This window comes from Stegostoma tigrinum, chromosome 33 (genome assembly GCF_030684315.1).
Source record: "Stegostoma tigrinum isolate sSteTig4 chromosome 33, sSteTig4.hap1, whole genome shotgun sequence".
Classification (NCBI taxonomy): domain Eukaryota; kingdom Metazoa; phylum Chordata; class Chondrichthyes; order Orectolobiformes; family Stegostomatidae; genus Stegostoma; species Stegostoma tigrinum.
This window is the reverse complement of record NC_081386.1, coordinates 36432759-36458856: the sequence shown is the minus strand read 5'-3', so window position 1 is coordinate 36458856 and position 26098 is coordinate 36432759. Positions and strand designations below refer to the sequence as shown.

General features: G+C 43.6%; 1 protein-coding gene across 5 annotated transcripts in view; it reads left to right on the top strand.

The window, feature by feature from the left end:
- gabpb1 (GA binding protein transcription factor subunit beta 1) overlaps positions 1-26098 on the top strand; it is a 103605-nt gene that overhangs the window by 28800 nt on the left and 48707 nt on the right. For all 5 annotated transcript variants that reach the window (XR_007250628.2, XM_048563179.2, XM_048563178.2 and 2 more), the window contains exons 3-6: positions 5844-6011; positions 18209-18403; positions 21486-21630; positions 23471-23572. Coding sequence is in view for 4 of the 5 variants with exons in the window: in XM_048563179.2 (XP_048419136.1) it covers positions 5844-6011; positions 18209-18403; positions 21486-21630; positions 23471-23572 (610 nt within the window). In the remaining variant the exon portion in view is untranslated. The remainder of the gene's footprint in view (positions 1-5843; positions 6012-18208; positions 18404-21485; positions 21631-23470; positions 23573-26098) is intronic.

The following is a 26098-nucleotide window of genomic DNA, read 5'->3' as shown; positions in this document are numbered from 1 at the left end:
CAAGTTAAACTTCATGTGCAACTTGGTCCAGTTGATCTAGATCCCTTTGTAACCTTAAATAACCTTCTCACTGTAGACTATACCATCAAATTTAGTGTCATTAGCAATCTTAAAAACCATGCCTCCTAAATTCTCCTCAAAATCATGTATATAAATAACAAACAGTGGACCTAGCACCGATCTTTACTGAACACTCTGGTCACAGTCTCCAGTCTGGAAAAACAAGACTCCTCCACCTGCCTGTTCTCCTACCGTGAAACCAATTTTGTATCTAATTGGCTAGCTCTCCCTGAACCCAATGTGATCTAACTGATCAGTCTACCATGCAGAACCTTGTCAAAGTCTGTAGTAAGGATCATGTTATGACATTTATCGCTCTGCCTTCATCAATCTTTTTTGTTATATTCTCAAAAAACTCTAGCCTGTGAGACAATTTCCCATGCACAAGACCATGCTGACTATCCTTTATGAGTCCTTGCCTCTCTAAATGCATATAAATCATGTCCCTCAGAACACCCTCGAACAATGTGCCCACCATTGATGTCAGACTCACCAGTTTGTGGTTTCCAGGCTTCTCCTTACATCTCTTCTTAAACAAAGGGACAACATTACCCACCCTCCAGTCATCTGGCACCTCACTTGTGGTTGTAGATGATACAAATATCTCTGCTAAGGCCCCTGCAATTTTCTTCCCTTACTTCCTTGAACGTCCTGGGCTACACTTGGTCCCAGAGATCTATCCTCCTTTGTCTTTGTTTTCAAGATCTCCAGCACGACCTATTCTGTAATGTGGACTATTTTCAAGACATTCTATTTATTCTATTTCACAAAGGCATTTTACACTTACGTGAGGAATAAGAGAATGGTCAAAGAAAGAGTAGGGCCGATCAGGGATAGCATAGGGAACTTGTGTGTGGAGCCTGAGGAGGTAGGGGAAGCCCTAAATGAGTTTTTTGCTTCTGTCTTTACGAAAGAAACGACCTGTGTAGTGAATGAAACCTTTGAAGAGCAGGTGTGCATGCTGGAATGGATAGAGATAGAGGAAGCTGATGTACTGAAAATTTTGTCAAACATTAAGATTGACAAGTCGCCAGGCCCGGATCAGATTTGTCCTCGGCTGCTTTGGGAAGCGAGAAATGCAATTGCTTCGCCACTTGCGAAGATCTTTGCATCCTCGCTCTCCACTGGAGTCGTACCTGAGGACTGGAGAGAGGCAAATGTAATTCCTCTCTTCAAGAAAGGAAATAGGGAAATCCCCGGCAATTATAGACCGGTAAGTCTCACGTCTGTCGTCTGCAAGGTGTTAGAAAGGATTCTGAGGGATAAGATTTATGACCATCTGGAAGAGCATGGCTTGATCAAATACAGTCAACACGGCTTTGTGAGGGGTAGGTCATGCCTTACAAACCTTATCGAGTTTTTTGAGGATGTGACTAGTAAGGTTGATGAGGGTCAAGCTGTGGATGTGGTGTATATGGACTTCAGTAAGGCATTTGATAAGGTTCCCCATGGAAGGCTCATTCAGAAGGTCAGGAGGAATGGGATACAGGGGAACTTAGCTGCTTGGATACAGAATTGGCTGGCCAACAGAAGACAGCGAGTGGTAGTAGAAGGAAAGTATTCTGCCTGGAAGTCAGTGGTGAGTGGGGTTCCACAGGGCTCTGTCCTTGGGCCTCTACTGTTTGTAATTTTTATTAATGACTTGGACGAGGGAATTGAAGGATGGGTCAGCAAGTTTGCAGACGACACAAAGGTCGGAGGTGTCGTTGACAGTGTAGAGGGCTGTTGTAGGCTGCAGCGGGACATTGACAGGATGCAGAGATGGGCTGAGAGGTGGCAGATGGAGTTCAACCTGGATAAATGCGAGGTGATGCATTTTGGAAGGTCGAATTTGAAAGCTGAGTACAGGATTAAGGATAGGATTCTTGGCAGCGTGGAGGAACAGAGGGATCTTGGTGTGCAGATACATAGATCCCTTAAAATGGCCACCCAAGTGGACAGGGTTGTTAAGAAAGCATATGGTGTTTTGGCTTTCATTAACAGGGGGATTGAGTTTAAGAGTCGTGAGATCTTGTTGCAGCTCTATAAAACTTTGGTTAGACCGCACTTGGAATACTGCGTCCAGTTCTGGGCGCCCTATTATAGGAAAGATGTGGATGCTTTGGAGAGGGTTCAGAGGAGGTTTACCAGGATGCTGCCTGGACTGGAGGGCTTATCTTATGAAGAGAGGTTGACTGAGCTCGGTCTCTTTTCATTGGAGAAAAGGAGGAGGAGAGGGGACCTAATTGAGGTATACAAGATAATGAGAGGCATAGATAGAGTCGATAGCCAGAGACTATTTCCCAGGGCAGAAATGGCTAGCACGAGGGGTCATAGTTTTAAGCTGGTTGGTGGAAAGTATAGAGGGGATGTCAGAGGCAGGTTCTTTACGCAGAGAGTTGTGAGAGCATGGAATGCGTTGCCAGCAGCAGTTGTGGAAGCAAGGTCATTGGGGTCATTTAAGAGACTGCTGGACATGCATATGGTCACAGAAATTTGAGGGTGCATCCATGAGGATCAATGGTCGGCACAACATTGTGGGCTGAAGGGCCTGTTCTGTGCTGTACTGTTCTATGTTCTATGTTCTATGTTCTCTGAGTTCCCTAGCCTCCGTATCTTTTTCCACAGTAAAAACTGATATGAAGTATTTGTTTAGTATCTCTCCTACCTCCTGTGATTCTACACATAGACAATCTCATTGATCTTTAAAAGGCCCTATTCTCTCCCTTGAACTTAATATTCTTGTATAATCTCTTTGGATTATCCTTAACCTTGTCTGCCAATACTATCTCATTATCCCTTTTTTGCCCTTGTGATTTTTCTCTTCATAATGTCCGTACACCCCTTGTACTTTTCAAGAGATTCATTCGATCCCAGTTTTCTATCCCTGACATATGCCTACTCCGTATTCTTGACCAGAGCCTCAACATCTGTATTCATACGTTGCTCCCTTCACTCTAACAAGAACATAATGTCTCAACTCTTGTTGTCTCACTTTTGAAAGCCTCCCACTTGTCAGTCATCCCTTTACCTGTGAATGGTCTGCTCCAATCAACTTTTGAAAGTTTCAGTCTCATACCATCAAAATTTGCCTTACTCCAATTGAGAACTTTAACTTTTATACAAGGCCTATTCTTTTTCCAAAGCTATTTTAAAACTATTAGCTGTATGATCACTGCCCCAAAGTGTACCCGGTCTAACATTTGCCCTGCCTTATTTTCGAAGAGAAGGTAAAGTTTTGCTCTTTCTGTACTGGGTACATTTACATATTGATAAAGAAAATTATCTTGAATACAATTAACAATTCCTCACCATCCAAGCTCTTTACAATTTGGCAGTCCCAATCTGTTTGAAGAGTTAAAATCCCCTACTTTTATAACCCTATTATTCTTGTGTATATCTGCAATCTTGCTGTATAATTTCTCCTCAATTTCCCTCTGACTATTGTGGGGTGGTCTGTAGTACAATCCCATCAAGGTGATCATCCCCTTCTTATTTCTCAGATTCATCCATGTAGCTTCACTGGGCTATCCATCAGAAATATCCTCTCTAAGAAGAGCATAACATTTTCCTTCATCAAAAACACCACTCCTCTCTTCTCTTGCCTCTCTTTTTAACCTTCTTATAGCATCTATACCCCAGAACATTGAGCTGCAGTCCTATCCTTCGTGTAGCTATTACAGAAATACAGCTATCAAGTTCCTGTCCCATGTTCCCATATGTGCCCAGAGTTCTTCAGCTTTACCTGTAAGACCCCTTGCATTGAAATAAATGCAGTTTAATTCTTCAGAGATTACCTCATCCTCTGACTTGCTCTTGTCTGTCTTTTTTCTAATTAACTCGATCTCTTTAACTTCAAAACTATCCTCATCGGTTTTTTAAAAATTTTCATTACTACTTAGGATCCCCCAGTTTCCCTTCCTACTAGTTGAAGGCTCCCAAATAAAACTAGCAAATCTCCCTGCCAGAAAATTGGTCCCTCTGCACTTCATCCTGCTTCATGTTCTCAATAAAATTATTTTCCTATAATAAACTAAAAAGTGCTGCAGAAAGTCAGGTGTTTAGAGGAATCGGTGGAGAGAGAATGGACTGTAAAATGATGTTTGTTTTTATACAGTTGACAGAGGTGAGGAGCAAGTGGAGCAGATGATGAGGGTACCCAGTGGAAAATGACTGTAAAGTAAAGTTACCAAAAGCATTCCCTTGGTCTTTTGCTCTGGGCTCCCTCACTATCTGCTCCACTTATTCATTCTCCCCTCTGTCAACATGATAAAAATCATTATTTCCAACTCTTTTCAATTCTGAAAAAAATTGTATTGGAATTATTGTTAACTCAGCTTCTCCGTCTACAGTTCTGCCATACCTACTGAGTTTTACCAGCATTTTCTGATTTAATTTCAGATCTCCAGGAACCACTGTAGTTTGTGTTGATTTTAAATTATTTTCCTAGATTATTGATTAAAGCAAGTGTGCCGCCTTTTTATGCAAAACAAAAATATATAGCTGTGTGGATGATGGTGAGGAGGATAGCTGTACACTCCGGACAGGTATCTGTGAATTGGTTAGGTGGACAGGTGAGTGGCAAATAGATTTGAATCTAGTGAAGTGTGAGGTGAGGCGTTTGGGAAGATTAAACAATGCAATGAAACACATAATAAGTGAGAGAATACTGAAGTGTAAAGGAGTGAATGTCCATGTCCATGTCCATGGCCATGGAATGTCCATGAAGGCCAATGAGATGGTTAAGACAGCATATGGAATCCTTTCCTTTTATTAGCTGAAGTATAGCATGTAAGAGCAGGGAGGTTATGCTGGAACTGTATCAATCACCAGTTAGGCCACAACTGTGTAGTCACTCGCTCCATTGCACTTATTGCCTAGAAGGCAGTTAAGCGTCAATTGTCAAAAAAATTCATTTTGTTCACTAATCAACAACTGTTTTACGATCATCATTTGACTCTTAATTCCAGGTTTGTATTGATTCAAATTCCACCAAACACCATGGGGAGATTTGCAGAACCTGAGTCTCTGGATTAATATATTCTAGTGATAGTACCATTTAGGCCATCACTTCCTTGGGAGGTCACCTTATTTTGGAAAGGATCTAATTGCATTAGAGAGGGGACCAAGGAGATTTATAAGGATCTTGCCAAGATTAGAAAGCTGTCACTATCAGGAAAGATTTAATAGGCTAGGCTTCTTCTCATTGGAACAGTAAAGGCAGGGGAGGGGCTTTGATTTGAGATGTAGAAAATTTAAGGTGCTTGGGTAGAGATGAGGGAAGGACCTGTTTAGCTTATCAAAGACATTAGTGATCAGAGGCATAAATTTGAAATAATTTGGTGGAAGAATTGAAGGGGAGTTGGCAGGGCTCTGGAACTCGCTGCTTAAACATAGCAGAAGCAGAAACACCCAACTCATTTAAGAGTTGTGTGGAAATGTGAGTGACATGTATGAATTGTGGTCTTCTCTTGATCTTTATTTTTTAATAATAAACTTGAAGCAGCATTAAAATCTATAAATTATGAACTAATATAGTATTTCATTGCTTTTATAAATAACTCCTATTTAGTGATTTGGATAATGTTATGCCATCTGATATTCAAGCAGTCAAAATCAAATAAGGCCCCTTGTGTGAAATCAAAGTTTTCATACGACTTTTGAGAATCTTGGCTTCATTGCATTTAAGATACTGAATTACTTCATCTCCTCTACAAAATCATTGCTGTAACTGAAATAGGTGGGGATGTTGCCATTCTTTTGTTGACTGTTTTATAATCAGTTTTTGTTTCCTGGTGTTATAGCTGGGAACATCACCCCTTCACTTGGCAGCTCAGTTTGGTCACTATTCTACAGCAGAGGTGCTGCTTCGAGCTGGAGTGAGTCGGGATGCGAGGACCAAAGTGGACAGAACGCCTCTGCATATGGCAGCATCGGAGGGCCATACCAGCATTGTTGAAGTGCTTGTTAAGGTAACGTTAGAAAAGTGATGGTGAACAATGTCAGCCTTGGCTTGGTGTTACGCTCTCTGACTTCTGTGACAGTAGCTATTGGTTCCATTTCCACCCTATAAAGACATTGACACATAATTTCTTGTTTGTTTTGTCATACTGCGAGAGTGCTGATTTGTTGAAAGTGCAGCATTTTGGGTAAGACATTGATGGAGGCTCCACTAGCCATCACGAATTATGTAAAAGATTTCATTGCAGTATTTGGGAAGAAATCCTTTACTCTTCATATGAATGCAATAGATAGGAACAGGAGTGGCCATCTGGCCCCTTGACTCTGCTGTGCCATTCAATAAGATCATGGCTGATCTTTCTGGTGGACTCAGCCCCACTTACCCACCTGCACACCACAACCCTTCACTCTTTTTACTGTTCAAAATCTATTCATCTTTACCTTGAAATCATTCAACGAGGTAGCCTCAGCTACTTCACTGGGCAGGAAATTCCACAGATTTGGGGCACAGGTCTCTGGCACAGAGTCTGTCCCTGCTGCTCAGAAGGGAAGGGGGAAGAGGGGCAGAGCATTAGTCATTGGGGACTCCACAGTTAGGGGGACAGATAGGAGGTTCTTTGGGGACGAGAGAGACTCACGGTTGGTGTGTTGCCTCCCAGGTGCCAGGGTGCGTGATGTCTCTGATCGTGTTTTTGCGATCCTTAAGGGGGAGGGGGAGCAGCCCCAAGTTGTGGTCCCCATTGGCACCGACGACACAGGTAGGAAGAGAGATGGGGATTTAAGGCAGAAATTCAGGAAGCTAGGATGGAAGCTGAGAGCTAGGATGAAGAGAGTTGTTGTCTCTGGTTTGTTGCCCGTGCCACGTGCTAGTGAGGCGAGGAGTAGGGAGAGAGAGGAGTTGAACACATGTCTACAGGGATGGTGCAGGAGGGAGGGTTTTGGATTCTTGGATAATTGGGGCTCTTTCTGGGGTAGGTGGGACCTCTACAAGCAAGATGGTCTTCACCTGAACCAGAGGGGTACCGATATCCTGCGGGGGAAATTTGCTAAGGCTATTCGGGTGGGTTTAAACTAATTCAGCAGGGGGATGGGAACGAAAATTGTAGTTCGACTATAGAAAAGGTTGAGAGTAGGGTGGTCCGAAATAAAGTTTCAGGGAAGCAAGATGGCAACGGCAAGCAAGAAGTTGGTTTGAAGTGTGTCTACTTCAATGCCAGGAGCGTCCGGAATAAGGTGGGTGAACTTGCAGCATGGGTTGGTACCTGGGACTTCGACGTTGTGGCCATTTCGGAGACATGGATAGAGCAGGGACAGGAACGGTTGTTGCAGGTTCTGGGATTTAGATGTTTCAGTAAGAACAGAGAGGATGGTAGAAGGGGCGGAGGTGTGGCATTGTTGATCAAGGACAGTATTACAGTTGCAGAAAGGATGCTTGGGGACTCGTCAGCTGAGGTTAGAAACAGGAAAGGAGAGGTCACCCTGTTGGGAGTTTTCTATAGGCCTCCAAATAGTTCCAGAGATGTAGAGGAAAGGATAGCAAAGATGATTCTCGATAGGAGTGAGAGAGACAGGGTAGTTGTCATGGGGGACTTCAACTTTCCAAATATTGACTGGGAACACCATAGTTGGAGTACTATAGATGGGTCAGTTTTTGTCCAGCGTGTGCAGGAAGGCTTCCTGACACAGTATGTAGATAGGCCAACAAGGGGCGAAGCCACATTAGATTTGGTACTGGGTAATGAGCCCGGCCAGGTGTTAGATTTGGAAGTAGGTGAGCACTTTGGTGATAGCGATCACAATTCTGTTATGTTTACTTTAGTGATGGAAAGGGATAGGTGTATACCACTGGGCAAGAGTTATAGCTGGGGGAAAGGCAATTATGATGAGATTAGGCAAGATTTAGGGAGCAGAGGATGGAAAAGGAAACTGCAGGGGATGGGCACATTAGAAATGTGGAGCTTATTCAAGGAAAAGCTCCTGTGTGTCCGAGATAAGTATGTACCTGTCAGGCAGGGAGGAAGCTGTAGAGCACAGGAGCCGTGGTTTACGAAGGAGGTGGAATCTCTGGTCAAGAGGAAGAAGGCAGCTTATGTTAGGATGAGATGTGAAGGCTCAGTTAGGGCACTTGAGGGCTATGAGGTAGCCAGGAAAGACCTAAAGAGAGAGCTCAGAAGAGCCAGGAGGAGACATGAGAAATTGTTGGTGGATAGGATCAGGGTAAACCCTAAGGCTTTCTATAGGTATTTAAGGAATAAAAGAATGACGAAAGTAAGATTAGGGCCAATCAAGGATAGTAGTGGTAAGTTGTGTGTGGAGTCAGAAGAGATGGGGAAGCGCTAAATAAATATTTTCCAACAGTATTCACTCTAGAAAATGACAATGTTGTCGAGGAGAATACTGAGATACAGGCTACTAGACTATGAGGGATTGAGGTTCACAAGGAAGAGGTATTAGAAATCCTACAGAGTGTGAAGATAGATAAGTCCCCTGGGCCGGATGGGATTTATCCTCGGATCCTCTGGGCAGCCAGGGAGGAGATTGCCGAGCCTTTGGCATTGATCTTTAACTTGTCATTGTCTACAGGAATAGTGCCAGATGACTGGAGGATAGCAAATGTGGTTCCCCTGTTCAAGAAGGGGAGTAGAGACAACCCTGGTAATTACAGACCAGTGAGCCTTACCTCAGTTGTTGGTAAAGTGTTGGAAAAGGTTATAAGGCATAGGATTTATAATCATCTGGAAAAGAATAAATTGATTAGGGATAGTCAGCACGGTTTTGTGAAGGGAAGGTCGTGCCTCACAAAACTTATTGAGTTCTTTGAGAAGTTGACCAAACAGGTAGATGAGAGTAAACCGGTTGATGTGGTGTATATGGATTTCAGCAAGGCGTTCGATAAGGTTCCCCACAATAGGCTATTGTACAAAATGCGGAGGAATGGAATTGTGGGAGATATAGCAGTTTGGATTGGAAATTGGCTTGCTGAAAGAAGACAGAGGGAGGTAGTTAATGGGAAATGTTCATCGTGGAGACCAGTTACTAGTGGTGTACCGCAGGGATCGGTGTTGGGTCCACTGCTGTTTGTCATTTTTCTAAATGACCTGGATGAGGGCGTAGAAGAATGGGTTAGTAAATTTGCAGACGACACTAAGGTCGGTGGAGTTGTGGATAGTGACGAAGGATGCTGTAGGTTGCAGAGAGACATAGATAAGCTGCAGAGCTGGGCTGAGAGGTGGCAAACGGAGTTTAATGCAGACAAGTGTGAGGTGATGCTCTTTGGTAGGAGTAACCAGAAGGCAAAGTACAGGGCTAATGGTAAGATTCTTGGTAGTGTAGATGAGCAGAGAGATCTCGGTGTCCATGTACACAGATCCTTGAAAGTTGCCACCCAGGTTGACAGGGCTGTTAAGAAGGCATACAGTGTTTTAGCTTTTATGAATAGAGGGATCGAGTTCCGGAACCAAGAGGTTATGGTGAAGCTGTACAAAACTCTGGTGCGGCCGCACTTGGAGTATTGCGTACAGTTCTGGTCACTGCATTATAAGAAGCATGTGGAAGCTTTGGAAAGGGTGCAGAGGAGATTTACTAGGATGTTGCTTGGTATGGAGGAAGGGCTGCGGGACTTGAGGCTGTTTTCATTAGAGAGAAGAAGGTTGAGAGGTGACTTAATTGAGACATATAAAATAATCAGAGGGTTAGATAGGGTGGATAGGGAGAGCCTTTTTCCTAGGATGGTAACGGTGAGCACGAGGGGGCATAGCTTTAAATTGAGGGGTGCAAGATATAGGACAGATGTCAGAGGTAGTTTCTTTAATCAGAGAGTAGTAAGGGAATGGAACGCCTTGCCTGCAACGGTGGTAGATTCGCCAACTTTAGGTACATTTAAGTCGTCATTGGACAAGCATATGGACGTACATGGAATAGTGTAGGTTAGATGGGCTTGAGATTGGTATGACAGGTCAGCACAACATTGAGGGCTGAAGGGCCTGTACTGTGCTGTTATGTTCTAGATTCACAACCCTTTAGGTGAATAAGTTCCTCCTTAACTTAGTCTAAATTAATCCCCTTTATTTTTGAGGCTATACAGTCTAGTTAAAGTGTCACTTGCCAGTGGAAACAATTTCCCACTTACATCTTATTTATTCCCTTCATAATTTTATATGCCCCTATAAGATCCTGCCACCTCATTCTTTGAAATTCCAATGAATATAGTCCAGGATCTCTCCTCCATAAGCCAATCCTATCAACTCCAGAATCAACGTAGTGAGCCTCCTCTGCTCCCTCCCCAATGCCAGTACATCCTTTCTCAAGTTAGGAGACCGAAACTGTATGCAATACTCCAGGTTTGGCTTCACCAACACCCTATACAGCTGCGTTGTGCCATAGGAGCACATTGTTACAGATCCTGGAATCGGTACAACAAATAAAATCCTGGAGATCACAGTGGGTCAGGCAGCACCCATGGAGAGAGAGCAAGCTAATGTTTTTAGTCCAGATGACTTCATCAGAGCTCTGATTTCCAGCATATTTTTTGTTTCAGTGCTGCATATCCTCCCTGTTTTTAAACTCTATCCCTCTAGCAATGAAGGACTATATTCCATTTGCCGCCTTAATTACCTGCTGCACTTCCAAGCCAACTCTTTTCCACTATGTAGTTTGGCATTTTAAAACTTCTGTTGAGTTGAGTATATTAAAATAAACTTGAATCTTGATAAATAGATTATTGAACTTGTTTTTGTCTCTAAGTATGGTGGGCTGTCACTTTGAGTCTGATCATCACAATGATAACCTCTTTGGCCATTTTGGGCAGGAGACAGGTTGGAGTTGTTGGTTGGTTCACCCAAGTTGGCTGGTTTTTGTGCAAACGTTTTGTTCCCCTTCTAGGTGACATCTTCAGCTCTATCTAGCCTCCGTTGAAGCAGGAAACAGTTTATTAAGCAGATTAGCATCTCCATAATAAAACCCTTGCAGTTCAATGCCTCAGCCTTCTGGTCCTTATTGTGACTTAACACGAAGACAATTAGCATCGAGAGTAAGATCAGTACCAGAATAGCTTGCCACATGCTCTACCCTGAAAGAACACTGAGTAATGAGTACTCTGAATGGAGGGAAATGCCTTGAGCAGGGAATATAGACTTGGGAAGAAACTGGAAGCCTCAAAAATGCCTTGTTTTAAACAGGAAGAAGTAAAGTAGTTCTAAACTTATTGTGGTTCATTGCGCTAGGTGGACACTTCCTATTTTAGCAAGAACAGTGGGAGATTTTTAGCTCCACCATTGCACCCAGTGATGAAAATAAAGAGAGCTGGAACTCTAACACAGAGATTCCATTGTTTTGTTCAAAGTAACAAAATTGTCAAAGGATACAGAAGGATATAGATTGCAGATTTGGGCAGAGAAATGGCAGATGGAATTTAATCCAGACAAACACAAGGTAATGCATTTTGGAAGATCAAATTCAGGTGCGAATTATACAATAAACGGGAGAACCCTTACAAGCATTGACCATTGGGATAGCGTCCTAAGTCCAGCCATCTTCTGCTTCATCAGTGACCTTCCTTTCATCATGAGGTCAGAAGTGGGCATGTTCGCTGATTGCACAGTGTTCAAATGCAACAAAATGTGGACAATATCCAGGCTGACAAGTGGCAAGTAACATTTGTGTTACATGAATGTAAGGTCAAGACCATCACCAATAAGAGACAATCTAACCACTGCCCCTTTACATTCAACAGTATTACCATCACCGAGTCACCCATTAGCAACTTCCTGAGGATTATCATTGATTAGAAACTCAACTGGATTTACCACATAAATGCAGTGGCTACAAGAGCTGGTCAGAGACTAGGAATACTGTGGCGAGTAACTCACCTCATTACTCCCCAAAGCCTATACACTATCTATGACACACAAGTCAGGAGTGTGATGGAATACTCCCCAGTTGCCTGAATGGGTCCAGCCCCAACAACACTCCAGAAGCTTGACACCATCCGGGACAAAGCAGCTGCTTAATTGGCACCACATCCATAAGTATCCACTCCCTCCACCACTGAAGCTCAGTAGCAGCAACGTGTACTATCGAAAAGATGCACTGGAGAGATTCACCAGGGATCCTCAGACAGCACCTTCCAAACACATCATCATCATCTCCAATACCTGATCCATGATCTCATCACCTCAGGGGACCTTCCACCCACAGCCCCCAACCTTATTGCTCCCCAACACCACACGGCCCGCTTCTATCTCCTTCCCAAAGTCCACAAACCCACCTGCCCTGGTCGACCTATTGTCTCAGCCTGTTCCTGCCCCACCGAACTCATCTCCACCTATCTGGACTCCATTTTCTCCCCCTTGGTCCAGGAACTCCCTACCTACATCTGTGACACCACCCACGCCCTCCACCTCCTCCAGAACTTCCAATTCCCTGGCCCCCAACATCACATTTTCGCCATGGACATCCAGTCCCTATACACCTGTATTCCGCATGCAGATGGACTCAAGGCCCTCCGCTTCTTCCTGTCCCGTAGGCCTGACCAGTCACCCTCCACCGACACCCACATCCACCCAGCCGAACTCGTCCTCACCCTCAACAACTTCTCTTTCGCTTCCTCCCACTTCCTACAGACAAAGGGGGTGGCCATGGGCACCCGCATGGGCCCAAGCTATACCTGCCTCTTTGTAGGTTATGTGGAACAGTCCCTCTTCCGCACCTACACAGGCCCCAAACCCCACCTCTTCCTCCATTACATTGATGACTGTATCGGCACCGCCTCTTGCTCCCCAGAGAGGCTCAAGCAGTTCATCCACTTCACCAACACCTTCCACCCCAACCTCAAGTTCACCTGGACCATCTCCAACACATCCCTCACCTTCCTGGACCTGTCAGTCACCATCTCAGGTGACCAGCTAGAAACTGATGTCCATTTCAAGCCCACCAACTCCCACAGCTACTTAGAATACACCTCCTCCCACCCACCCTCCTGCAAAAATTCCATCCCCTATTCCCAATTGTTCTCTGCCTCCACCGCATCTGCTCTCAGGATGAGGCATTCCACTCCCACACATCCCAGATGTCCATTCTTCCAGGACCGCAGCTTTCCCCCCACAGTGGTCGAGAACGCCCTTGACTGCATCTCCTGCATTTCCCGCAACACATCCCTCACACCCCGCCCCCGCCACAAGCGCCCAAACAGGATCCCCCTCGTTCTCACACACCACCCCACCAACCTCCGGATCCAACGCATCATCCTCCGACACTTCCGCCATCTACAATCCAACCGCACCAACAAAGACATTTTTCCATCCTCACCTTTGTCTGCCTTCAGGAGAGACCACTCTCTCCATGACTCCCTTGTCCGCTCCACACTCCCCTCCAACCCCACCACACCCGGCACCTTCCCCTGCAAACGCAGGAAGTGCTACAGTTGCCCCCACACCTCCTCCCTCACCCCCATCCCAGGCCCCAAGATGACTTTCCATATTAAGCAGATGTTCACCTGCACATCTGCCAATGTGGTATACTGCATCCATTGTACCCAGTGTGGCATCCTCTACATTGGGGAAACCAAGTGGAGGCTTGGGGACCGCGTTGCAGAACGCCTCCGCTCGGTTCACAATAAACAACTGCACCTCCCAGTCACGAACCATTTTAACTCCCCGCCCCCCCCCTCCCATTCCTTAGACGACATGCCCATCCTGGGCGTCCTGCACTGCCACAATGATGCCACCCGAAGGTTGCAGGAACAGCAACTCATATTCTGCTTAGGAACCCTGCAGCTCAATGGTATCAATGTGGACTTCACAAGCTTTAAAATCTCCCCTTCCCCCACTGCATCCCAAAACCAGCCCAGTTCATCCCCTCCCCCCCACTGCATCCCTAAACCAGCCCAGCTTGTCCCCCCCGCCCCAACCTGTTCTTCCTCACCTATCCCCTCCTCCCACCTCAAGCCGCACCTCTATTTCCTACCTACTAACCTCATCCCGCCTCCTTGACTTGTCTGTCCTCCCTGGACTGACCTATCCCCTCCCTACCACCCCACCAATACTCTCCTCTCCGCCTATCTTCTTTTCTCTCCATCTTCGGCCTGCCTCCCCCTCTTCCCCTATTTATTCCAGAACCCTCTCCCCATCCCCCCTCTCTGATGAAGGGTCTAGGCCCGAAACGTCAGCTTTTGTGCTCCTGAGATGCTGCTGGGCCTGCTGTGTTCATCCAGCTCCACACTTTGTTATCTATGATAATGAATCTACTTCCCAGTTTGTAGCAATTTTAAAGAAGTTGGATACAACTCAAATGATATTTAGTTTCAGACTGGTGTGTGGGTTAATGTGTGAAAATTACTGATGGTAAGGAACCTAACCCTGAAGAAAACTCTGAAGAAGTAATCTCCATGGAAAACTAGCAGCCATGGAAATTCAATGGCTGTACTTCAACATTAGAGTTTACAAAATGATGGAGAGATGAGCACCAATGCAAACTCAACTGCTCTCAGTGTAATGGAGCAGTAACCCGTGTGTATAATGAAGCTACATATAGAAACTGTGGAAAGAAAAGACACATTAAACAGGTGAGATACACAGTGTGAAGCTGGATGAACACACAAGGCCAAGCAGCTTGACATTTTGGGTTGGGACCCCTCTTCAGAAATGGTGGGGGGGATGCAGAGGCAGGGGATTCTGAAATAAATAGGGAGGTGGGGTTAGAGCCCGTGAAGGTGAATGTCGGTGGGCAGTTAGGGAGGGGATAGGTCAGCCCAGGAAGAACGGACAGGTTGAGGTGGGGGGAGGTGTGCGGGATGAGGTTAGTAGGTAGGGGATTGGGGTGGGGCTGGAGGTGGGAGGAATAGTTAGGGAGGTGGGGACAATCTGGGCTGGTTTAGGGATGTGGTAGTGGGAGGGGAGATTTTGAAGCTTGTGAAGTCCACATTGATACCCTTGGGCTGCAGGGTTCCCAAGTTGAATATGAGTTGCTGTTCCTGCATCTTTCAGTTGGTGTCATTGTGGCAATGCAGGAGGCCTAGGATGGACATGTCGTCCGAGCAGTTGGGGGCAGGGTGGGGGAGTTGAAATGGTTCGCGACTGGGAGGTGTAGTTGTTTGTTGCGAACTGACCTATGTCGCCCCCCAACTCCCCACCTACATTCACCTTCACTGGCTCTAACCCCACCTCTTTAACCTGTCTGTCTCCTCTCACCCTAACTTCTCCTTTATCCATCTTTGATCTGCCTCCCCCTCTCTCCCTATTTATTTCAGAATACCCTTCCCCTCCCCCATTTCTGAAGAAGGGTCCCGACCTGAAACGTCAAGTTTTCCTGCTCCTCTAATGCTGCTTGGCCTGCGGTGTTTGTCCAGCTTCACACTGTGTTATCTCAGATTCTCCAGCATTGGCGGTTCTTACTATCTCTGTAACAACATTAAACAGGTGTGTTTGAGGAGAAACATGAACAACGTTCAGTTCAGCAAAAGTATGGAAACCAAGCGTACAAAAACAGTCTGAGAAAAGCCTGGACTTTCCACCCAAAGAGGAGCTGTTTTTAAACATATTGGGGACACTAATAGATACTGGGCCATTCCTTTACTGAATAGCAAATCAATAAAAATGGAGGTGGACATCAGAGAGGCAGTTTTGTTGATTCATTTTTTTTCCAATATTGAGCAGTTTGTGATTTGTACACATCACAATATTTTGTCTAGGCCTCACTATTCCTATAAAGGTTCGTGTAAGCCATTTTACACTTATCCCCACAAGAAGTTTGCTCCTTGCAGTCAGTTCGGTCACTCTCTACTCCAAGGTGAGCTTCCCAAAAGGTAATCTCCCATGCCATTCTCAAGAGCTCCCAGTCTCTTCAGGTTAGTTATGTAATCTCCCATCTCTTGATCCTCTTCACTTGCTCATCCAAGTGATGTCTCCAGGAAGTCACAAAGATGAGGATCTGTGTTACCAGAGGAGAGTTTGTGCAGATCTCAGAGACCTGGTTCACATCCTACTCCATCTACACATCCCTTTGCATTGCCTCCAGACCATTGCTTTTTCTGCTCTGGCTTCTTGATGTCTTGTACGAGGACTCTGCCTCCACGTTTGCTCTGGAATTCCATCAGTTTTTTGGCATGTTTCCATCCCTCGTGGGACTGCTCCTTAAAGAACAGAGTGATGCAGGGCAACATTATTCTGGTTAAAGTTGGAGGATATGGAGAGGTAAACATAGGAAGAATAGAGCTCCTGATTGATCTGCTTGTTAACCGCATCTGTGCAGTCACTGTGGTAGTTCTGATGCAACTGGGAGACCATCTCGCTATTACTGCTCACTATCACCTAGAAAACTCTAGAACTGCTGGCAGTTTCTTTGATACTTGAAAGCATGTGTCAGAATCAGCTGAGTCACGTGCTGCACCCCTCCTAACTTATGCTCAGAGGCAAATGGCACCATTCAGGGTTGTATCAATGTGAACATTTGTACTGAAGATTTGTCCTTGCACGTTGTCAAAATAAATTCACCATCTTTATTGGGAAGAATGTGGTTGTAGAAAGTCAAACTCAACTGGGCTGAAATAAATCGCTTATCAGATTCTGAAACTGATTTGTGGCAAATTGTGAAGAAATATGCCATTGTTTTCGATGGGGATCTGGGAAGCGTTGAAAAGATCAAATTGAAAATCAAGAATGAGAATGAAGCAAAATGTTGCAAGGCTAAATCAGTGCCTTATGCAGTCAGACAAAATGTTGAGGCAGCATTTGAGGCTGGTCAAGACTAGAATCCTTGAACCCATAAATATGACTAAGTGGGCTATGTCTATCATACCAGTGTTGAAGAAAGATGGATCAGGGCACATCTATAGTGATTTTAAGGTTACTATTAATCCAGTACTGTGCTGAGCAGTATGCTTTTTCCTTTATTTGAAGACATGTGTTGCTGGATTAGCTGGAGGTCAGCTTTTGAGCAATACAGATTTTGGTCAAACCCGAATTGCAAAAAAAATTTGATTGTAACACGTACAGAACTATTCACTTTCCAGCAGTACCTGTCCCTCCATCTATCTTTGTCGTCTGCAAACTTAGCAACCAATGCAAGAAAGGTTTTTAAAGGCTTCCCAAACACTAAGTCATTGTCATATGGCATGGAAACCAACCCTTCAGTCCAATCAGTCCACATCGATTGTGTTTCCACCTCAACTAGTCCCACCTGCCTGTGTTTAGCCTATATCCCTCCAAACCTTTCCTGTTCATGTGCCTTATCCAAATGTCTGTTAAATGTTGTAACTGCATCCACGTCCACCACTTCCTTTAGTGGTTCATCCCACACACAAATCACTGTGTTTTAAAATTTAAAAATTGCCCTTCATCCTCTGACTTCCCACTAATTTTCACCACCTTGTATGCTTTTTCTTTTACTTTTATTCTGCCCCTACCTTCCCTTGTCAGCCATGATTGCATCATCCTTCCATTAGTATGTATATTTTTTTCTCTGGGGATAAATTTCAAAGGGCCACCAGGAATTACCCCCAGAAACTCATGCTGTTGCTGCTCCACTATCTTCCCGTCTAGGCTCCCTTTCCAGTCCACTGTGGCCAGCTGATCCCTTTTGTCTTTGTAGTTACCTTTACAAGACTGAAGTATAAATAGCAAGAGATTAATTATGGAGATGTTCCTGCTACAGGCAGTCAGCCTAAAATGGCCAATGATATCATAATTATATCACTAGATTGGACTCTTAAAGTGAAAATCTACCATACTTGCGCAAATACACAACATCCGTCCATGTTTATATCCAAAGGCCCTGTGCTGAAAATATTCACAACATTTACAAATATACTATAACAGTCAGTAGGTTAGACATTCCAAAGGACGTTGATTCATGTGTGGCTATTAGTGCACCCCAGCAACTGTTTATTTTCTTTGTTTACTTTAACCTTTTTTAGATGTACAAAGGAACATTCTTCGTGACACTCTGCGTCACTATCAGCTACACATAGTGTTGGACATTACCTTTTGTATTTAGGGACTTGTACAAAAGTGTAGCAAATGGAAGAATCATTGTAAACTAGCGAAGCAGAGAGTAAGTTCAGAGGATCTGGGATTGGTGTAACAGGATACTTTCACCATGCAAATTTCATTTTATTTGGACAATTTTATGCAATCAGAGGGACAATAAGTGTCTGTTTTCCCACAGGTCGTTTTTTTCTTCCCCCACTGACACGCATTCTCCTCTTACTTGACAGAATGGAGCTGACATAAATGCAAAGGATATGCTTAAGATGACGGCCCTTCACTGGGCAGTGGAGCATAGCCACCAAGACGTGGTTGAGCTCTTGATAAAATATGGAGCTGATGTTCACACACCAAGTAAATTCTGCAAAACAGCCTTTGATATAGCAGTGGACAATGAGGATAAAGAATTGATTTTACTGCTTCAGGTAATTTTTAGTTCATAGAAGTAACATCACCATATCTTCCAACTGATTGTAATACAGAACAATTTAGATCCCAGAGGGAAACTTTTGTTTATTTGTAGCTGTTAGACACCGAAACCTATTCACATGAGGTTGCAGATGCTCTTTAAAAAGAGAACGTTGTTTATTACACAAAAGGGAAGAACATAAAGCTATATATTAGATTATATATATCCCCAACACTATCCTTTAACAGATTAATTTCTGTGAAATTTCACTCCTACTTCAATTCAAAACTTTTTTTAACAATGAACAGAACAACACAGAAACAATTCCTTTGGCCCACCATTTCCGTGCTGAACAACTCTGTGATGCAGTTCTAAACAAATTCCATCTGCCTGTACACGGTCCGTATTCCTCTGTTCCCCGTCTGTTCATGTGAATGTCTAAATGCCTCTTAAATGTAGCTATCATATCTGCTTCTGCCACTTCCCCTGTTAGCGTGTTCCAGGTACCTCCCACCCTTCTGCTTTTGGAAAATAACTTGCCTCATACATCTCCTTTTAAAATTCATTCCACTATCGCCCTCACTTTAAATCTATACCTTCTAGTATTTATTTCCACCCTGAGAAAAAGATACCAACTATCCACCTTCACAATGTCTTTATAATTTTATACATAGCTATCAGGCCACCTCTCTGCGTCTGATGCCAGAGTTAGTGAGCCAGACATCGGTGGTGGGCAGGGTGTTGGAGAGAGCCCTGAGGGACAGCATTTATATGTATTTGGAAGGGCCAGGACTGATTAGGGATAGCCAACATGGCTTTGTGCGTGGGAAATCATGGCTCACTAACTTGATTGAGCTTTTTGAAGAAGTAACAAAAAAAATTGATGGCAGAGCGGTGGATATATCTATATGGGCCTCAGTCAGGTATTCGACAAGATTCCTCATGGTAGACTGGTTAGCAGGGTTTGATCACGTAGAATACAGGGAGAAATAGCTGTGTGAGTACAGAACAGGCTTACTAACCCTGGCTTTCCCTTAGCACTTTCTTATATAGTGGCACTACGTTAGGTGTGGTGCCAGACGACTGAAAGTTGGATGTCACTATCAAAGATCCAAATACCTCCGCAAAGGGCCCAGCAATCACTTCCCTAGTTTCTCACAGAGTTCTAGGGTACACCTGATAAGGTACCAGGGATTTAACCACGTTTGTGTGTTTTAAGACGTCCAACACCACCACCTCTAATGTGGATGTTTTTTAAGATGTCACCGTTTATTTCCCCATAATCTCTATTTTCCATATCCTTCTCCATAGTAAACACTGCAAAATATTTGTTTAGTATTTTCCCCCATCTCTTGCAGTTCCACACATAGGTAGACTTGCTGATATTTAAGGGGCCCTATTCTCTTTTTTTGTCCTTCGTGTATTTGTTGAATCCCTTTGGATTCTCCAGAACCTTAGTTGCCAAAGCTATCTCAAGTTTAGGTTTGGATTTATTTATTTGTCACACATACTAAGTATAGGAATACATAAGAGTGGCGAAAAGAGCACAATGTCACCATTCACTGGTGCCCACTTGATTACAAAAACCAGAATTAGAACATTTAACAGAGCCAAAAGGTAAGTAAGAGAAAAAGAAAAGTCCTGATCTCATCGTCCCAAGTCCCACCTCCACAATGGTGCAGGCACTGCTCGAGTCGCTAGGACACCCTGGAGGATGCCACTGTCGCCTCTGACTGCTGCCCCCTTGCCAGCCCACTGTATCTATACCACCGCCCCCTCACCAGCCTGCACTCTCTGTACCGCCGCCCCCTCACTGGCCCCTGCACTCTCTGTACTGCGGCCCCCTCGCTGGCCTGTCCTCTCTGTACCGCTGGCCCGCTGTCACTGCCATCACTCCAGCTTACACTTAATCCACCATTGCTGCAGGACACGGCCCACGCATTCAGCTTCAGCCACGCAGTTCTCCATCGTGACCTGACTCCCAACTGCTTAGGTCGGTAGTTAAAGGGTGCGTGAGTGAGGTGAGAAGGTTTTGGGAGGGGTTAGAATTACTGCAGAGAGTAGAGAGAAGAAGAGGAGAAAAAATAAGAAAAAGGAAAGGTTAGCGATGAGCAGTGTGAAGCTCCGAATGGAGCAACTTACCCTGCTGCCATCTTTTTGCCCTCCTGATTCCCCTCTTAAGTATACTCCAACTGCCTTTATCCCCATCTAGGGATTCACTCAACTTCTGCTGTCCATACCTGACAAATCCTTCCTTCTTATTCTTGACCAAAACCTCACTTGCCTAGAATAACCACCCTATGCCTTTCGCTGCCTAACTTCCCAATTTATCAATATTCTGCTGTATTCTTGAACAAACTTCCTCACTATCCACAACTTCACTAATTTTCCTGTTGTCTGCAAACTTACTAGCAAATCACCTAAGATTTTCATCCAAATCATTTACATACATATATTACAAACAGTAGAGGTCTCAGCCTTGTGGACCACTGGTCACACACCACCTCCAGTCAGAAAAATATCCTTCCACAACTGTTCGTTCTTCCTAACCAAGCCAATTTTGTATCCAACTTACTAACTGATTAAGTCATATGGGATCGATAATCTTCTGGACTAACCTATCATGAGGGACCTTGTCAAATATTTTAGTAAAGACCATGTAGACCGTTGGCCGCCCTCTTCAATCAACTTTGTCACTAAAAAATAATTCCTTGGCTGACAATGCACTCCAATCCTGTGGTACTTAGCTTTTGCAGAAGGCATCAAGCGTAACGGTGGACACATTGTGCTCCCTCAGCAGGGACACCAGGGGTGGATGTAACCATGGAAGAAAGGCAGGCAGTTGGGCAGAACCATGCCCTTGCCTGTGTCTGAAAATGGTTATCTTGGCCCGGGAGATTAACTGACAGGGTCACCAACATAATTGTCTGCTCCTTCAGTTAAGCAGACGTCAGTGAAGCCATAATTTAGTAACAATCAATTTATTTCTCAATATAGCAGAAATGCAAGTTGCAGAACCATTTCTCTAATTAAGATAAACCACAAGAAGTGTACGCTTTTGTTTTTATGCTCAATAACTTTCTCCCTTGTAATACTAGAGAGCAATGCAGAACCAGAATAACACAAATTCTGACAGCTGTGATGCAATCATGGTTCATGATGCTACACCACAATTCATTATTGGGCCTGGAGGAGTTGTCAATCTAACTGGACTAGTTTCCACTGGAACAACAAAGGCATCAGGTATGTTTGTCACTTTACATTTTACATTGGTTTTGGCCTTCATGCTGTGAAGCCCTTTATATCCCATTTGGTCTGATCTTTGACTGAAGGTGAGTGATTTTATTTCTAGACTAAAGTAATTGATTGGACTGGTTGGTAAACTTTATGGAGGTTTAAAACAATCTCAGGCACTGATGGCTGGGGTATGCATGTTTTGGTCACAGGATATAGGTCATCATTACTGAACTTTCCAGGGAAGCTAATAAATCACTTTTTTCACCTGTAATCAATGAGGTACAATGCTCCTGGTATTAAGAAACTGTATTTATATGTGGTGCCTTGTTACATGTTCAGGATATTCCATTGTATTCAAGCCAATGGAGTATTTCTTCTGAACAGTCATTGTTGCAGGTAATGTGGCAGTGAATTTTTGTGCCCATCAGACACTCGGAGCCAATTAATGAATGCTTAAAAAATCTGTTTAATGATACTTGTTTCAAGTGAAAATTGCCCAAGCCAGCAAACAAAATTCCCTCAGAGATAATAGGAACTGCAGATGCTGGAGAATCTGGGATTACAAGGTGTACAGCTGCATGAACACAGCAGGCCAAGCAGCACCAGAGGAGCGGGAAGGCTGATGTTTTGGGCCTAGACCCTTCTTCAGAAAAGGTCTAGGCCTGAAACATCAGCCTTCATACTCCTCTGCTGCTTCGCCTGCTGTGTTCATCGAGCTCTGCACCTTGTTATCTCAAACAAATTTCCCTGCTTCTTTCAAATCATGCTATAGGATCATGTACCTAGGTGGATGAAGCCTGAATTTACACGTCTAAAAGATGACTTTTCTGATATTGCACTGAAGGCTCCATGCATAAGTCACATTGGGCCTTCTATCTATAGCATTCTGACTCTGAGGCAGCAACCTACCGTCAGAACTATGCTGAGAACATACCAATACTTTAATTACTCAAGTTTCATTTTCCCTTTTTATGAAGTTGCATGTTGTTATCTATAATTAGCATGTTTTTAAAAAATGCTCCTAGACTTTAAACAGAAAATGTGTAATGGCCTTTAACTCACCTGTAAGGATGGTTGAATGTAAAGAATCAGTAAACCTTTGTATTGTCAGTCCCCAACGGGAGTGGGATGGGTGCTAAGGTATAATTAGGTTTGGGAATTTCTCGCTCTGTTCAAGATGCACATCCCAGACAAAGTCAAAATCTGAGCCCCGTTACATCATTGGTGAGCTCTTGTAGGGACTTTGCAGGGAGATCAGGCCTCCAGTGTCCTGAATTTCCTGTCCCTTCCCTCCTTAAGATTAGTTCTGTGCCCCTGTGCTTTGTAGGGAGTCATTTCACTGAGGTGTCAGTGATTTCCTCTCACCCACTAACCTCATCGTTGTGCTTGATGTGACTGATTTTAAACTACAAAATTATAATGCATGCTTGGGAGTGAAGATGGAGCTTTACTCTGTAACTAGCTTCCCTACATTAGACCATAACACCTGGGCAGCTTGAAATTGGAGTGTACCGCTTTCCCTTTAGCTCAACTATACCATAGATAGTGAATAGAAAATGATAAATCAGAGCTCGTTTTCCCACTTGATTCTGATTTGTTTAAATAAATCATCCAAATGCATAAAATTTAATTTGTGAAGCTAATTAAATTTATACCATTATCTGTTTTTATTTTAAAAGCACTGAATATAATTCAAATTCACCTTTTTTAAAAATCATCATTCATCAAGTTTGGCTTTTCCAAAGATTGCTGTTTTGATGCGTTTGAAAGCATTTTTAAATGATGTGTGTATAAGTATAAAACTGCAGTCACCTTTTAAATCTAAGATTTTCTTTGTTTGTTTTAGAGCCTCCGGTACAATTTGGCAATTCCTCTACATCAGTATTGGCTACGTTGGCTGCTTTGGCAGAGGCATCAGCACCACTGACACATGCAACTGATGCACCAGGTTAGGAAAACGGCTGCTGTTTATTTTGCTAAACCATTCAAGGCACACCATAAGACATCGGAGTGGAAGTAAGGCCATTCGGCCCATCAAGTCCACTCCGCCATTTAAATCATGGCTGATGGGCATTTCAACTCCACTTCCCTGCACTCTCTCCGTAGCCCTTGGCACTAAAGTATAAAATGTATTCAAAATGGAAATGCTTGCACAGTGAGTAGTACCCGTGGTGTCATCCATCTCCCTTGTAACTTACTACTGAGCTTTTAAGCTTTTCTTGGGAGAATCATTCAGTCACATCTTTTCCATTTATGCTACTCGTCTCCTGCAACTCTCTTCATTTGCAACAGCAAGTATAACTTGCCAACGTTTGTTTTGCATCAGAACACAGCTGATTAAAACATTTGCAAGTACTGTGAGGCAATAAGTTTTCCAACTCATTTGATATCTTTTTGTTCAACAAAAACATGCATTGGTGATATTTATAATATGTCCCATGCAATGGTCTAATGGTGTTCTTCACAACTAGGCTGTGCATTAATGAAGGGTCTAGGCCCGAAACATCAGCTTTTGTGCTCCTGAGATGCTGCTGGGCCTGCTGTGTTCATCCAACCTCACATTTTATTATCTTGGAATTCTCCAGCATCTGCAGTTCCCATTATCTCTGTGCATTAATCCTTGCTGTTTATTTAGTGGGCTATCAATGGCAGCAGTGGATCCAATGGCAGACATTTAAATGGACAGAAATCTAGGTCCACAATTCTGGCTGCATAAAATTAGGTTCAGGACCTCAGAATTTTTACATTAAAAAGGGAGGCCATTTGGCCCATCATGTCTGCACTGACTCTCTGAGCATTATAATTTGGTGTCAATCTCCTCCATGTTCCTCGTAAACCTCCACATTTTGTATCTGTTCAAGTAATCGCCTAGTGTCTCTTTGCCTCCAATGGAAGCTGCCTTTACCACATTTCTTGGAAGTGCATTCCAGGCTCTAACTATTTGCTGTATGATGTGTACTTCACGTTTATACCTGTTACGAATTACTTTCAGTCTATACCATCTTGTCCCCTTTGCCAAGTGGGAACACTATCTCCCTGTGTGTTCGGTGCAGGCTCATCATGATTTTGAAAACATCAATCAAATTCTCTCTCGCAGCCTTTTCTTCTGCAAGGATAACGATCCCAGTTTTCCAATCTGTTCTCAAAATTGAAGTTTCTTATTCCTGGTAACAAAGTGTGGGGCTGGATGAACACAGCAGGTCAAGCAGCATCTTAGGAGCACAAACGCTGACGTTTTGGACCTTGACCCTTCATCAGAAAAGGGAGATAGGGAGAAATAGGGAGAGGGGGGAGGCAGACCGAAGATGGATAGAGGAGAAGATACGTGGGGAGGTAGGGAGGGAATAGGTCAGTCCGAGGAGGACGGACAGGCCAAGGGGTCGGGATGAGGTTAGGAGGTAGGAAATCGAGGTGTGCCTTGAAGTACACGAGATACGAGATGTGGTGAAGATTTGTCTGTAGAAAATAATTTTTATTCAAGCCTAAAGAATTCTTGCTCTTGCTGTACATTTTTCCCACCCTAACGTTCCATTTGTTTAAAATTATCCCACCCAGATTACTTTTTTGTTTTCGGTTTACCTTTCCAAAAGTGCAATCAAAGGTTGCAAGACTATTAAGTAGACACTGCTTCTGACAGTCTTTTAGAAAGAAACCCTCCTGAACTGCAATCCATGAATTGAGTAATCCATTTCCAATATGTTAAACAAGCTGTCCTGTATCTGGTGCAGCTACTGACACAAAGGTATTTTACTGATGGAACAAAGTTGTGCTTCCTGTTTTAGATTGTATACAAATTTTGAGCTTGTACCAGTAAATATTGAAGTGTAACGGTCCAAATGCCGACCTCAATGTTTATCCATTAACCACAAATTCTTAATCTTTTCTTTTTATCAGAACTCAAATGTCTTTATTGATAAACTTCCTTAGCAGCAATGTTTGAAAATCCCTGCATGTGACATTCGCGGCATATCCTTCAATATCTATTGTTTCTTCAAAAAGATTTCTTCTAAACAAAAGCCAAAAAAACTGTGGATGCTGTAAATCAGGAACAAAAACAAAGCTGCTGGAAAAGCTCAGCTGGTCTGGCAGCATCTGTGAAGAAAAATCACAATTAATGTTTTGGGTCCAGTGACCTTCCTCTTTTAAACAAACTGTTTTGTATCTAGGTGATGTTTGCTTTGCAAGGGCTGTCAAAGTTTACCATTGCTAACAGGTTAATCCCATTCTGCCTTTTTGAACAGAGGTGCTATATTTCAAATTGGCCAAAACAGCAGGATGGCGTCCATATCCAAGGATGTTTGAAGAATTATGGTCAGAATATCAAACTAATTTGTTCCAGACTTCACTGAACATTATAATATACAGCTTTTTTCACATCCAAGACACACCAGTTTTTAGCTCTCCTTTCTTTTGTGTGTATCATCTTAAAACTATTCTTTTGTCTTAGAATTTAACTGAACTAGTGGGGTTGGGG